The sequence below is a fragment of the Siniperca chuatsi genome, linkage group LG2 (genome assembly GCF_020085105.1).
Source record: "Siniperca chuatsi isolate FFG_IHB_CAS linkage group LG2, ASM2008510v1, whole genome shotgun sequence".
Classification (NCBI taxonomy): domain Eukaryota; kingdom Metazoa; phylum Chordata; class Actinopteri; order Centrarchiformes; family Sinipercidae; genus Siniperca; species Siniperca chuatsi.
Window position 1 is genome coordinate 14876767 of NC_058043.1, and position 12767 is coordinate 14889533.

Genomic DNA, 12767 nt, shown 5'->3' on the forward strand with positions numbered 1-12767 from the left:
CAATATGAGGTCTTGTAAGATAATCGGTTTCACAAAATTTGGACTAGTTGTACAAGAGTTGTGTCTGGGTTTTTTTTTTCTTCTCTTTTTGTTGATTTTGTAACAACACTGAGAGTTTACAGCCATGCTAGCAGCTGTGTGAGGCTATACTAGGTATTTTGAGCTAAATGCTAATGCTAGCATGGCAAAATGCTCACAAAATGATGCTAAGATGCTGATTTTTAGCAGGTATAATGTTTACCATGTTTATTATCTAAGTTTAGTGTGTTGGCATGCTAACATTGGCTAGTTAGCACTTAATACAAACTACAGCAGAGGCTGATGGGAATATCATTAGTTTTGCAGATATTTTGTCATAAACCAAAGTCTTGGACAGAACTGATGATGCTGCAACATGAAAAGTCAGATGATCACCAAATTTATTAAAATTCAGCCTGAGGGGAACATGAATGACTGGACCAAATTTCATGACAATCCATCCAATAGTCGACGAGACATTTCAACTTAAACCACAAATGTGAACCTCATGGTAGTGGTAGAGGAAAAGTCAGGGGATCATTAAAGTCGTTGCATTTCATCCTCTGGGCACCATGAATGTCTGTACAAAATATTGTACCAATTCTTCAATGTTTAGATATTTTAGTCTGGGCCAAAGTGGGGGACCAACAGGTCAACATTGCCATCCCTAGAGCCATGTTGCTAGCATGGCTGAAAACAAAAGATAAGGTGTGAGACATAAGGGCATACCTGAAATCTGGTTCGTGTTGACAAGTGCTATCCATACTACATTAAATATATTCTCTCCTGAGCAGCGTAATTCTCCTGAGACAGGCAGAGTGTCATATGAGGAAGCACTCTAAAGCAATGCAGATTATTAAGAAGATGAGGCTTATCGCACACTTGTGGTCGATACATAAATTGTAGGGTTTATTTCAGTCCATTCACGCTCTATTTTTCCTGCCTGTCAAGGCTACAGTGTTACCTGCATGATGAGTTTAATCAAGAGCTGAAGCAGGCTGCTGTCTTCTCCCAGAGCAATCTCAACTGATCTTTATACTGTAATTAGTGGAGGACAGAGCTCAGCAGACATATGCTCCTCTCATAATACAGTGCAGAAATAGCCAGCTGTGAGCAGATGCATACACACTCACAAACACGCACATACACATGCACGCCCACACAAACACAAATCCAGTAATCCAGCAGCAACAGGGGAGGCCACTTCACTGGATGGACTAATATAATGAGTATATGCTCATAACTGATTAGATAATATTACATATATGATGCCAAAGCTGCTGTTTGCCTTCTGGTGTTCATTTTCCAAACTGCACAGTAGTGTACTGTATTAGTGGCTTTTCATCTCTGCATCATCCACTCAATTTCAAATACTCAATTTTGTATTTGATGAATTAGAAAATGTTTAACGATAACCTTGATTAGTTTCATCACTTAATTAGTTGGTAGACATTTAACCCATCAGGTGAAAGTGTGATAGACATGTAGATCCATCATATCATCAGATTTGACCAAGATGCTGTTTAATTAACAACAAGTGAATTTTATTTATAAAGCTTATAAAGGAATCAAGACAGTAAGCTTTAAGATGCTTTTCTCGCAGTTCTTGGTATATTTTTATGTGTTGTTTTGTCTTTAATTCTGGTTTTACTGTGTAGGACTCAACACAAAAAACTCACATTAATGTAGTGTTCCAGGACTGATAAAATGAACAACCATGTTCAAGAATAAATTAGTCACTGAGGTATGAGAGTTAATTTGGTCAACATATCATTTAGCTCACAAGCCGTTACAGAGACATGCTGCTAGCTTGCTTCCCCTCAGGGAGGTTGACAGTTAGAGTCAACACAATCACCTGCATTGCAGGTACACATTTATATAATGTTTCCCATTTCACAGGAAGCCTCTGAGCACGACACTGTCCTGGGACAAAGTTTTTGATGTTTTCATTGGTTCATTCTAAGTAAAGTTTATCAATAAGAAGAGCTTATGAAAGAATAGCTTATAAGGAGGCTTTGATGAAGCATTTTGAAGACTTTCCTTGTTTGAAACAGCTCTGCTCATATCTGCGACTTAGACACAAGCTTTTATTGTATTGCTGCTTTTCACAATCCCTGTGAACATTTGTCATATTGTTCAGAATTTTATTTAAAGAATACTTTGATATTGGTGTCCTTATGTTTACTGATTTAATTATTTGCTGCATAGTAATTTGTGTTAGAAATGTGCCATTAAATAACGTTGCTTTGATGTCCTGCTGTGTAAGCTGCACCCCCCTGCAATGCTACAGCAGAAAACCTCTCAGCACTTTCAGTAGAAAGCCATTACTGTTTTCATCCTTTAGCTCCAATTCCCCTGAACACCCCCCCTCACATACAACTCCCCTCCACCTTATAGATAGCATATTATAGCTGTGCACCAAAACCACAGGAGCCAACAGGGAAGAAGAAAACAGTGAAAAGTCTGCAGGAGCAAACAAAAATCCTTCAGGCTCTATTTCCAAATTATTGTTGAAGACCAATCCCAATACTGTACTATATTTAAACATGTTTACTGATTATGATAACATTCAATACTAATCTCTCTGTGTTTTGCTGTTTATGTGATGTGCAGCATTATGCGCACATTGAGATCATGCAGGATCAAACATGATGAAGCTTTAATCTTGTTGTCTTCTGCACAAGGCAGCAGATTGACAACAGTTTTCAGTCACATCTTGAACTGTGACTTGCTAACATGTTTGTTCTATGGTAATTAAAAATGTTAAACCAGCCCGAACAGCTCTCCTGTCCTACCTTGACCTGTCTGTCACACAGCTGCAGTGTTATGGGTATGGTATATAGTTGTTTACAAGGTCAGTACTGCTGCAAGAAAAAATGAGACCTGCTAGGAAATGACAACATAAGAAAAGAGTTAAAACACTGTTTTTAAAGGCCATGGTTTGATTATTTGATCATTTGTTAAAGCCTTACGAACCTTCAGTAGTTATTTCAATGTGTTCCTTTTTATGCTAGTATTAATATGATTTGGTTGTTCCCAGGAGTCTTCTATTAAAAATATTGCTTCAAGATGACAGTTATGACAGCGCTGTATGTCTACATACTGTAGTAAAGATGTAAAATAGTGTATGACATTGTTATCCAACTATCAGTTACTGTACCTGAGAGATTACAGGAGAGGGAAAGGCAGCATCATCATCTCTGGCTTTGTCCTGGACAGAAATAGCGGAACGGAACCACTGTACTAACTAAAATTACACAGATTTGAATTGTCAGGGAGACTGAGGTGGAAAAGTGACAGCCATGCAACTCCTCAGGGCAGAACAGATGGCTGCTGTCACTGCGGAGATTTTTGACACCTTCTCAATCGTCACATGTTATTTTCATGGTTTTTGCTTTCAAATAGACTATGGTCCATTGAACCCATGTTTTTCATTATGTTTTATAGGAAATTGTAGTTGAGTTAAATGGTCAGTTCAACCAAATTACAAAAAATAGATATTTTGATTACTTACCCTTTAGAGGTATATGGCCATGCAGATAGTTTTAGTTTTGTTTGTCCAGGTTTTAATATCTGTGTTTCTGAGATTTCTGTTTGTGGCACTCACAGCATTGGAAATATATATTTAAACAATTCAACAGAAAAGTTTTCATTACAATGTCCCAGTTATTCTGGATAATCCAGACCACCATGTCAACAGTTTTCACTTCTCCCTATCAAATCTGTTCACAGTGAGGCCTGTGGACTATTCAGAGTAACATGGACATTGTTTATGGATAGAGATGTTGCTGATGAAGGTGTTGCTGATGAAGTTATTTAATTAAACTATTCAGAGGGTAAACAAGTAGTCGAATAATCAATTAGTTGATCAACAGAAAAATGATCGGCAACTATTTTAACAGCCAATTAATCGATCAAGAAATTTTTAAAGCAAATCGTCTCTATCAGTATTTTACTGCTTTTCTCTGGTTTGTGTCATTGTAAACTGAATATCTTTTGGTTTTGGACTGTTGGTTGGACAAAACAAGACATTTGAAGATGTTACCTTGGATTCACTATTTTCTGACACTTTATAGACTAAACAACTAATTGATTAATCGAGACAATAATTGGCACATTAATCAATAATAAATATAATCGTTAGCTGCAGCCCTAAAACTATTCAGTGCTTTGAGTGGCACAAACAAAATTCCATTCACCCTTGTTTTATTGGGGTTGTGGAAGAAATCTCAGACACAGATATCTCAAAACTTGGGTGAAAAAAACCAAAACTTTCTACAGGGGCTAGAGGGTAGTAATAAAATATTTCATATGAACACATATGTTTTGTTATGTGGGTGAACTGACCCTTTAACCCTTTTAAATGCTGAATTATTATGAGGCGCCATAGTCAAAAAAGCTTACAATACTCTAAATTTAGGAAGCACTGTCATTGGTTTGGATCAGGCAAACCTACTCAGTGAAGCTTTCCAAGAGTTTGACAGTTCAGTTGCTGTAAAATTGCCTGATTGGAAAGTGATTGTTTAATGATGAGAGCCAATAAAAACCAAGTCCAATTTGTATGCACTGAGAAAAGTTAGTCTTAAACTGCTTTTATATAGAAAGGGTTTTTGCAACAAGAGCACTAACTTTAAATTTAACTTCTCATCCAAGCTTAATATTCCATCACAGCTCACTTTAAGCATCTTTGATCATTCATGTATATAAATAGGTCCACTTTAATCCTGCAAACGGTTCATAGGAGACTAGTTCAGGTCTTTGACCACCAATCCACAAACTTCCAGCCCCCGCTTCACCTTTCCAAGCAGAGAACGATGCCTCTGCTTTCTTTCAAACCTAATCATGAGCCAACAGCCACTACACTCCCCTCCCTAGCTCTCTCTCTCTGTGTGTGTGTGTGTGTGTGTGTGTGTGTGTGTGTGTGTGTGTGTGTGTGTGTGTGGCTTGTGACAGCTCTGCTATGCAAGGGAAAAGGTACAGGGTGTGATGGCCTGGTCCTGACTGGGTTTGATGGACACTCTAATGGGAGGCTTGGATGAGAAGTTAATTGAATGGGCCACTGCCGAATATGAAGAAGAAGAGTGGGCTTCTATTCTTCTGTGGGAGGACTCTAATAGCTTGGCCAAGTTCATTGCACAACCACTCAAGGGTCATAGCTAAGAGAACCCAGATCATAGCAGCACATAGACTGCAGTGTGTGGTTTATATGACTCTGTCTCAGTGTATGTAGAGGTAAATTATCTATAGGCAAGTGGTTTGTGTCTGTCAATGCCCTTGAGGTTTAACTCAAGTCAGTGTGCAATGAAGCAGCTTTTCTGTGTCATTTCTTAGATGTGAAATGGCCACATATTCAAGGAAAATTGAAGATATCTTTGCCTGTATTTCACCCCAAATTGAGGCAAGAAACCTGAAAGAGGAAAAAGTGTGTGAGTGCGTTTCTGTACACTTTAGCCTGTGTGTGTATGTTTGTGGGTCTGTGTATATTATTGGGTGAGGGGATGATGCTGGAAATTAATGCAAAATTGGATTTCAGAGAATTATGTTACTGATTTCTTTGTAAATTATACATGTCTCACTAAATCCGCTGTAAATACTAATTCTGACACAGTTTTTAATTGACTTACAGTAGACTGAATATAACACACGAGCCAGTGTTGTATGTGTGATGATACGTAATACTAAGCTCCTAAAATATTCATAGATTCTGAGTAAAAAAGGGCAAAGGTTCAAATTGGCTCGTTTGAGAATTACTGTGAGCAACAAATTCTCTGTTAAACACAACTGCTGTTTGTGCTAAGCTGATAGCTAATGACAAGAGCAGATCAACCTTCACATAACAAAGAGGGGCTAGTAATTTAAACAGCCTGTTTTGAGTTGATGATTAAACACCTCAGAATTGCACACTTCTGTCCAGTGGCATCAAAAGCAGCAGCTGGGCTCCCTGCGACAAATATAGGAGAGCCTGTATGTAAACAGATGAATAAGCGGATTTAGGCTGCAAGAAGGCCTTGAAAGATTGCTCTCTCAGGGAAACAAACTCTTTTTGTCACATGCAGCACAGAGCTGCCCAGTGTGTTTCCGTAGTCCTGAGTCGACAGAGACCGATGGACTGTCCCTTCCTCTCTTATCGGAGCTGCTGCAGCCCCATAACGTCTGGCCGCAGGCCTGCAGAGACCTTCTCTCTTTTTCTCTCAGAGTCACACACACATGCATACAAACACACACACATGCATACATCGCTGCATGCAGACTTGCTCTGAAATTTAACATAGTTTTACATGGAGTCTTATAGGGAACTGCATACAATTTAGGGCCCACTCTACTTTTTTACTTGTTATATTTTTCAGCCATGCTAGCAGCATGGCTCGGTCGGTCGTTCCACCACTTTGGTCCAGACTGAAATATCTCAACAATTGTTGGATGGATTATGCAATGTGGTGCAAACATTCATTGTCTTTGTGAACTTTGTTGATCCCCTGAGTTTTTATCAAGCAGCATCATCAGTTCAAATTCAAGCATTAAAGCCTCCAGCGATGCTAGCTTGCCTGTAGACTCTTAGTCTTGTTACTTTTTCTATAATGTTTAGGGATACAAATAATGATTATTTTCATTATTGATTTATCTGTCGACTATTTTTTGTCTATAAAATGCCAGAGTACAATAGAAAATGCTAATCACAAGTTCCCAGATGTCAAATTGCTCATTTTATAAAAAAAAGATCCAAAACCCAAAGAAATTGCATTTATAGTCATGAAGAGAAGCAAATCTACATACTTGAGAAGTTGATAAATAATTTAAATAGTTGTTTGTTAATCAAAATAGTTATTGATTCATTTTCTACTGATCCACTACATGATTAATTAACGATCTTTCCTGCATTATTCAAGTTGCTAATTTCTTTGCCATGCTCTTCCATCTTGTATGATATTGAGGTATCGTAAGGTTTTTGCTGTTGAATACAAATTTATCATCAGAGGCTGCAGATTTTACAGTATAGTTAAATGTTTTGGCTGCTTGTATGCATCATTTGTCTATATTCTTATGAAAAGTGTGCATTCTTCTGTAACCGACCTTCTACCCTTGTGTGAATTATAAATCATTAAGACATATTGTTCCTCTGGTGCTGGTATGGCTTTCCCACACTGGACTAAAATTCAACCCATGAAAGACTTCTAATCAGTTCCATCTTTTTTGTCCTTTTTCTCGGCAAACGTATCCACCAGCTCCTGTCCATTAGTTCCCTCCTCAGTTCGCTGCGTCCTCTCCTTAGTTTCCTGCTCCTGTTTGCTTCATTTGTTTGCCTGTTTTCCCCGAGGGTTGGGAAGCATTTCACAGCGAATGGAAAACACAGCACTGAGGAGCACAGCTCAAGCTTGTGTCGCTGATATTTTATTAAGTCCTATCAGACTGCTGTTTCTCACTTGCCCACTTACCTTGCTGGAGTCTGTCACGCAGCATTTATCAGATTTTCTTAAACACCTGCGGCCTCAGCTGAGGGGGAGCTGTGAGTCTTGAGGGGGTTTGATGTGTTGATTTGAGACAAAATGTTATCATGTGTAGCATAGTTACACCACCTCTCTTTAATTCCAGATGTTTAACACTACTTCCTTCATTTCCTGCTGCTTGTACATTTAGCTTTTTTCACCTCCTTTTGGTGTTTCTTTTTCTCGTTTTCTACTCTCCCTCAGTCTTCCTTCTGCATCTTCTTATTCTCTCCTCTACTCATCTAGCTCTCTTCTGATTTCATATTTTCCCTCAGTCCTGCACTCTCAGGTTCCTTATTCCTCTTCTGCATAATCTAAATTCCCCAAACTCTCTCTCTCTCTCTTTCTCCCTCAGTGTTGTTGCGTGAGGAGGTGGCCCAGCTTCAAGAGGAAGTCCACCTGCTGAGGCAAATGAAGGACATGTTGAGTAAGGACCTGGAGGAGACCCAGGGAGGCTGTTCTGCCAATCTGCTCTCAGCCACCGAGCTCCGTGTGCAGCTGAGTGACAAGGAGCAGGAGCTGGACCGTGCCAAGGAGGCCTTACAAGGTCAGAAGCCAACACAGGAGTCTTGTCGTCTCACCTAATCCACCAGAGTCCCTTCTTTCCAACAGCTGCCTCGAAAATACAGCAAAAACCGCTGTCCAAGCTTTTAGTTGGAAGTTTCACCCTTTCGAGTTATATCAAGCAAGAATATGTTCTAACTAAATGAAATCCACTTTCTCTCACCAAAGAAAATAATGTATCAGCCAATATCAGTCAGTTAGTTTTTATTTCTGTGTCATACTAAACATTTCACGCATGAGACTGCAAGACACCGCTATATATCAAACATCAAAACAAGACCTCTTCTGGTAACACAAATACAGTACAAAACCAGTGCTCATTATATGTAGTTCTACATACTGTCAAATCACGTGTTTATGTTAAGTTTATCCTGACTTTCTCCAAGTAACTGGCTAACTTAAATGTTTCGTATTGAATTCAATGCATTCTCACAGTTATATATTAATTTCTTACCCTTGATATTGAGGATGCCAAACAATTTGATGTAAATATGTCCATTATGTCTGCTTCCTTTAAATGTCCCGCTCCCACTTCTAGCAACTTCCTCCTTGGTTTTTCTGTTGAGATGCCCAAGAGCTAACAATATCAGAATCATTGTCCTAATTGGACGAACAAATGTTAATTTAGTTCATCAGAACAAACAAGAATGAATAATTTAATGAACATAAACACAACAATTTTTTACTCATTTAATGCTAACATATTTCTATTTTGCAAACATATGTCCCAGTTGATTTTCTGAGTGTATGTGAACAGCCAACAAAAATCTGTTTCAGTTTTTAGCTTAACTCAAGACAGTGACATAACTTCCACTTTCAACATTGAGTAGTAAATTACCAGTGGCTTATATAGGCTTCTAAGATAAATTACATAAGTTCATAATTTCATCATCCTAAATGTTCGCTGTTGTGGTTCAGTCCGTATGACATTAGCCCACTGTGCTTGACTCTCAGCAAACAAAAAGAAATGTTCTGTCCAGCAGATGTAACCCAATTTTGTCTTGTATGTACCAAAGATGTAAAATTTGTGTGCACACAAATGGCAACAGTGTATAATTTCCAGAGAGAAACCTGATCTTTTAGATCTCAATTTTGTGAGGGTAGACAAGAGATACTGCAGTCATTATTCAGTCTCAGAAATGGGTATTGCCCCTGATGAGCAGCCAACTCCAGGTTCACCTCATTTTAATTAACAACCATCAATCACTGCATAGAAGCTTAACTCTGAAATATTAATGTGGTATTGATGTAGACTGGAATGCAGTGCTGATTATGTATGTAGTATTGGATTGTTTTCATTTCTTGTATGAAAACAAATCTAACCATTATGCAACCCAACAATTCCCATCTTTGGGAGAGGAGTAAAAAAATAGTCAGCCCTACATGAAGGATAATTTCTTGCAACAAAAATAGGAGGGAAAACCGAGAAGGCAATTGTGGATTTAGTTTAGTTAAACACGACTGCTTTGCATACTTCTCTCCTCTGCTCTGAGACTTGCAGGTAGTAAACTGCAAGCTTGTAAACTATGTTGTGTAACTGCTGCAAAACAGGTTTGAATGTAAAATACGAAGAGACTGAACTGACAGGAGGAATGCTTCCTGAGTGATGCATGTATGCAGTTATGAAAAGTACAGGTTACAGGCTTTCCTCTCTGTTGAGCACAGACTCTCAGGAGAGCATTGTTGTTTTTTTATTTTTGCCACACCAGTTGCATCATGGCTGATGGGTTGTTTCTGTGAGAGAAGAAATCAAATCCAAATGGTCTTCTTGGGGACAAGCCAACAGTCCCCACATGCCAGCCGAAACAGTTCCATGTATGAAAGAATACATGCCACCGTGCCACTTATCTTTTGAGATGATTAGATCATTTTTGCTATTAAAAAAAAAGAAAAACACCCTGCAGACCCTCATTAACAGAGGACACAGTGTCACCTTGTGGCTCCCTGCTGCAATTGCAAAGCTTTGTTTCTGACTTAGAGGCTGCCAAATCTCACTGACATATTGTATTTGTTTTGGCTGTTAAAATGTTCCTTGTTTTACACATTTATGTGCTGCTCAGTGTGTGAATGCATTTGTCTGTGTGTTGCAGCTATGAAAGCTGACCGTAAGCGTCTAAAAGTGGAGAAAGCAGACTTGGTGAGTCAGATGCAGCAGCTGTACACAACACTGGAGAGTAGAGAAGAGCAGCTGCGAGAATTCATACGCAACTACGACCAACACCGAAAGGTAACACTGGCCCGGCCGATTTAACAGTATTAGCTTATTGCAGATATGTCTGTATTGGTGTGTATGTTGGCCGATAAGAAATGTCAGTGCAGAAAAGCCAAAGATATGTTTGGCCGCTGCAACAGCTGTTACTGCCATCACTAAAATCATTTGTCTCACAGAGTCATCATTTATCTACCCTTTTAAAAAATACAAGTTTTGAAATAGATTATAACACAGAATGTAGCTGTGAAATGCTTCTTGACTCAATGTGGAGCTCCATCGATCATTCAAAGTGAGCTTGGCGGGGATTAGCCATTTCTTTGTGTGTGTGTGTGTTTTTCAGGAGAGTGAGGATGCAGTGAAAGCCCTGGCAAAGGAGAAGGACATGCTGGAGAGGGAGAAATGGGACCTGAGGAGGCAGACCAAAGAAGCCACAGAACAGGCCAACGTCCTGCGTTCTCAGATGGACATGAAGGAGAACAGGGTCAAAGAACTGGAGGCCGAGCTTACCATGGTGAGTCATCCTGCGCATGGATACAGTCACAACTTTGTTGAGTTAACTCGAGCGCAATGGTGTCACCTTACTATCAGTATCTGGTATTTATGGCATAAATGCAAACAAGGTGTGAGTTTGCAATCCTGACGCTGTATTCGTATCAGTTCAAACACATGCAGTAAGCTGCTCTGTCATATGTCCTCATCCCTTCCCTCTCTCAAAGCATTAATTCTTTCTCTGGGCTCAGGAAGAAATTCATGCCTTTTTTCTGTGTTGTTGTGTCGGTCCCTCGGAGGTACAGTTGTCAGTCTGTGTGTCATTAATCTCTCTCCTCCTTCGGCAAATCACAACCACCCACAGATCCTCACATCAAGCTGCATCACAGATCAGATTTGTTGGTAAATCAGTGCCAAAGCGGCATTGCTGTCAAACAACCAAACTACAAAATATCATTCTACCTTCTTTTTCTTCTCTTCTCTTCTTTTTTCTTCCCTTCTCTATTTAACATCTTATTGTTTCCAGCTGTTTCCTCTACCACTAAATGGATGTCCAATACCCTTTCAGAGGCTTTCAATAAGAAAATCATGTGGAAAACATAGTTGTTTTTTTTAAAGGCTAAATAATTTCCTAAAACAACTGGTCACTGTAGTTTTTAGAAAACATTACTCAACCAGGAGTAAATAGTGTATTTGTTGGGAACTATTTTCAGCAGTGGATTAATACAGTTTTGGTGCTCTAGTGAGTATTTACAGCAGCAATTAAAAAGATAAAAAAAACATATTTATACTTATGCTCAGTTTCTGTTTCTCGTGTGTTTCCCAGGCGAAGCAGTCTCTGGCCACCCTGACTAAAGACGTACCGAAGCGTCACTCATTGGCCATGCCCACAGAGCCCATGGTGAACGGCAGTCAGGAGTGGGTGATGCAGGCCGACCTGCCACTCACTGCCGCCATCCGTCAGAGTCAACAGACCCTCTACCACGGGCACACCACGGACAGACAGGGTAGGCTCTCTTATCTGCTCTGCCTCTTAGTCTCTGTGCTACTTAGTGTTGCTTTTACAGAGTCAACATACTAACGGAGGGTTTGCTGGAAGTTTCTCATACTAACTGTGGGAATTTTTCAACTTTTGTGAATATATGTGTGTGTGTGTGTGTGTGGCACATCTAGCTGTGGTCAGGATTAGCCCCTGCCACTCTCACCAGCCCTCTGTCATCTCTGACGCCTCGGCGGCTGACGGGGACCGCTCGTCCACACCCAGTGACATCAACTCACCTCGTCACCGGACCCACTCCCTCTGCAATGTAAGAGCTGCCTGGCCCCCTCGACCAAGTAATCACACCTCCACACTTTTCTATAAGTACCTCTCGCCTCTTTTGCTGTTTGTGTCTGTCCCTCTGTTCTGTTGACCTGCTGGATGTCAGCCTGCCTGCTTGGTGGTGGTGGTGATGTTATTTTGCATTTGACTCACTTCAAAACAAATAGTTTGACATTTTGGGAAATTCACTTTTTTGCTGAGAGTTAGATGAGAAGATCGATACCACGCTCAGAACTGAAGTGAGTAACATTTCTTGTTGGAAAGTCAAACAAACGACCACAAAGAGACAAACATCAATCACAAAGACACGAAAAACGACCACAAAGAGACACAAAACGATTACAAATACTGTGTCGTTTTGTGTCTCTTCCAGTCTGGGACTCTTGCTCCTATGTAGGAGGGATGGGGGGGCTTTTACATGTCTGTATCCAGGGGTCCATTTTCTCATAATCCGTCCAAGGATGTAGGCCATTTGGATGTTGTTGGTTATTTCATATTAGAATATTTAAAGTTGTTTATTTGGCATTCACTGTTTTTACACTTAATCAACAACGTAACTAGTTATAATGTAGAGTTTATTATTGCCAAGAACCCAGGCTTTAAATTTGAATCTTAACATATTTTTACTTACTTTACAAATGTGCCCCCCTTCTTTAAAACTCAGTCTGGCCCTCAATCA

General features: G+C 39.7%; 1 protein-coding gene across 12 annotated transcripts in view; it reads left to right on the forward strand.

Moving 5' to 3' along the window:
- kaznb (kazrin, periplakin interacting protein b) overlaps positions 1-12767 on the forward strand; it is a 108188-nt gene that overhangs the window by 88179 nt on the left and 7242 nt on the right. For 9 of the 12 annotated variants that reach the window (XR_006379555.1, XR_006379556.1, XM_044211224.1 and 6 more), the window contains 5 exons: positions 7858-8049; positions 10157-10293; positions 10619-10789; positions 11594-11774; positions 11941-12074. Coding sequence is in view for 9 of the 12 variants with exons in the window: in XM_044211224.1 (XP_044067159.1) it covers positions 7858-8049; positions 10157-10293; positions 10619-10789; positions 11594-11774; positions 11941-12074 (815 nt within the window). In the remaining 3 variants the exon portion in view is untranslated. Of the gene's footprint in view, positions 1-7857; positions 8050-10156; positions 10294-10618; positions 10790-11593; positions 11775-11940; positions 12103-12767 lie in introns of all 12 variants that reach the window. The other 3 variants (XR_006379560.1, XM_044211269.1, XM_044211282.1) reach the window with 2 other exon arrangements.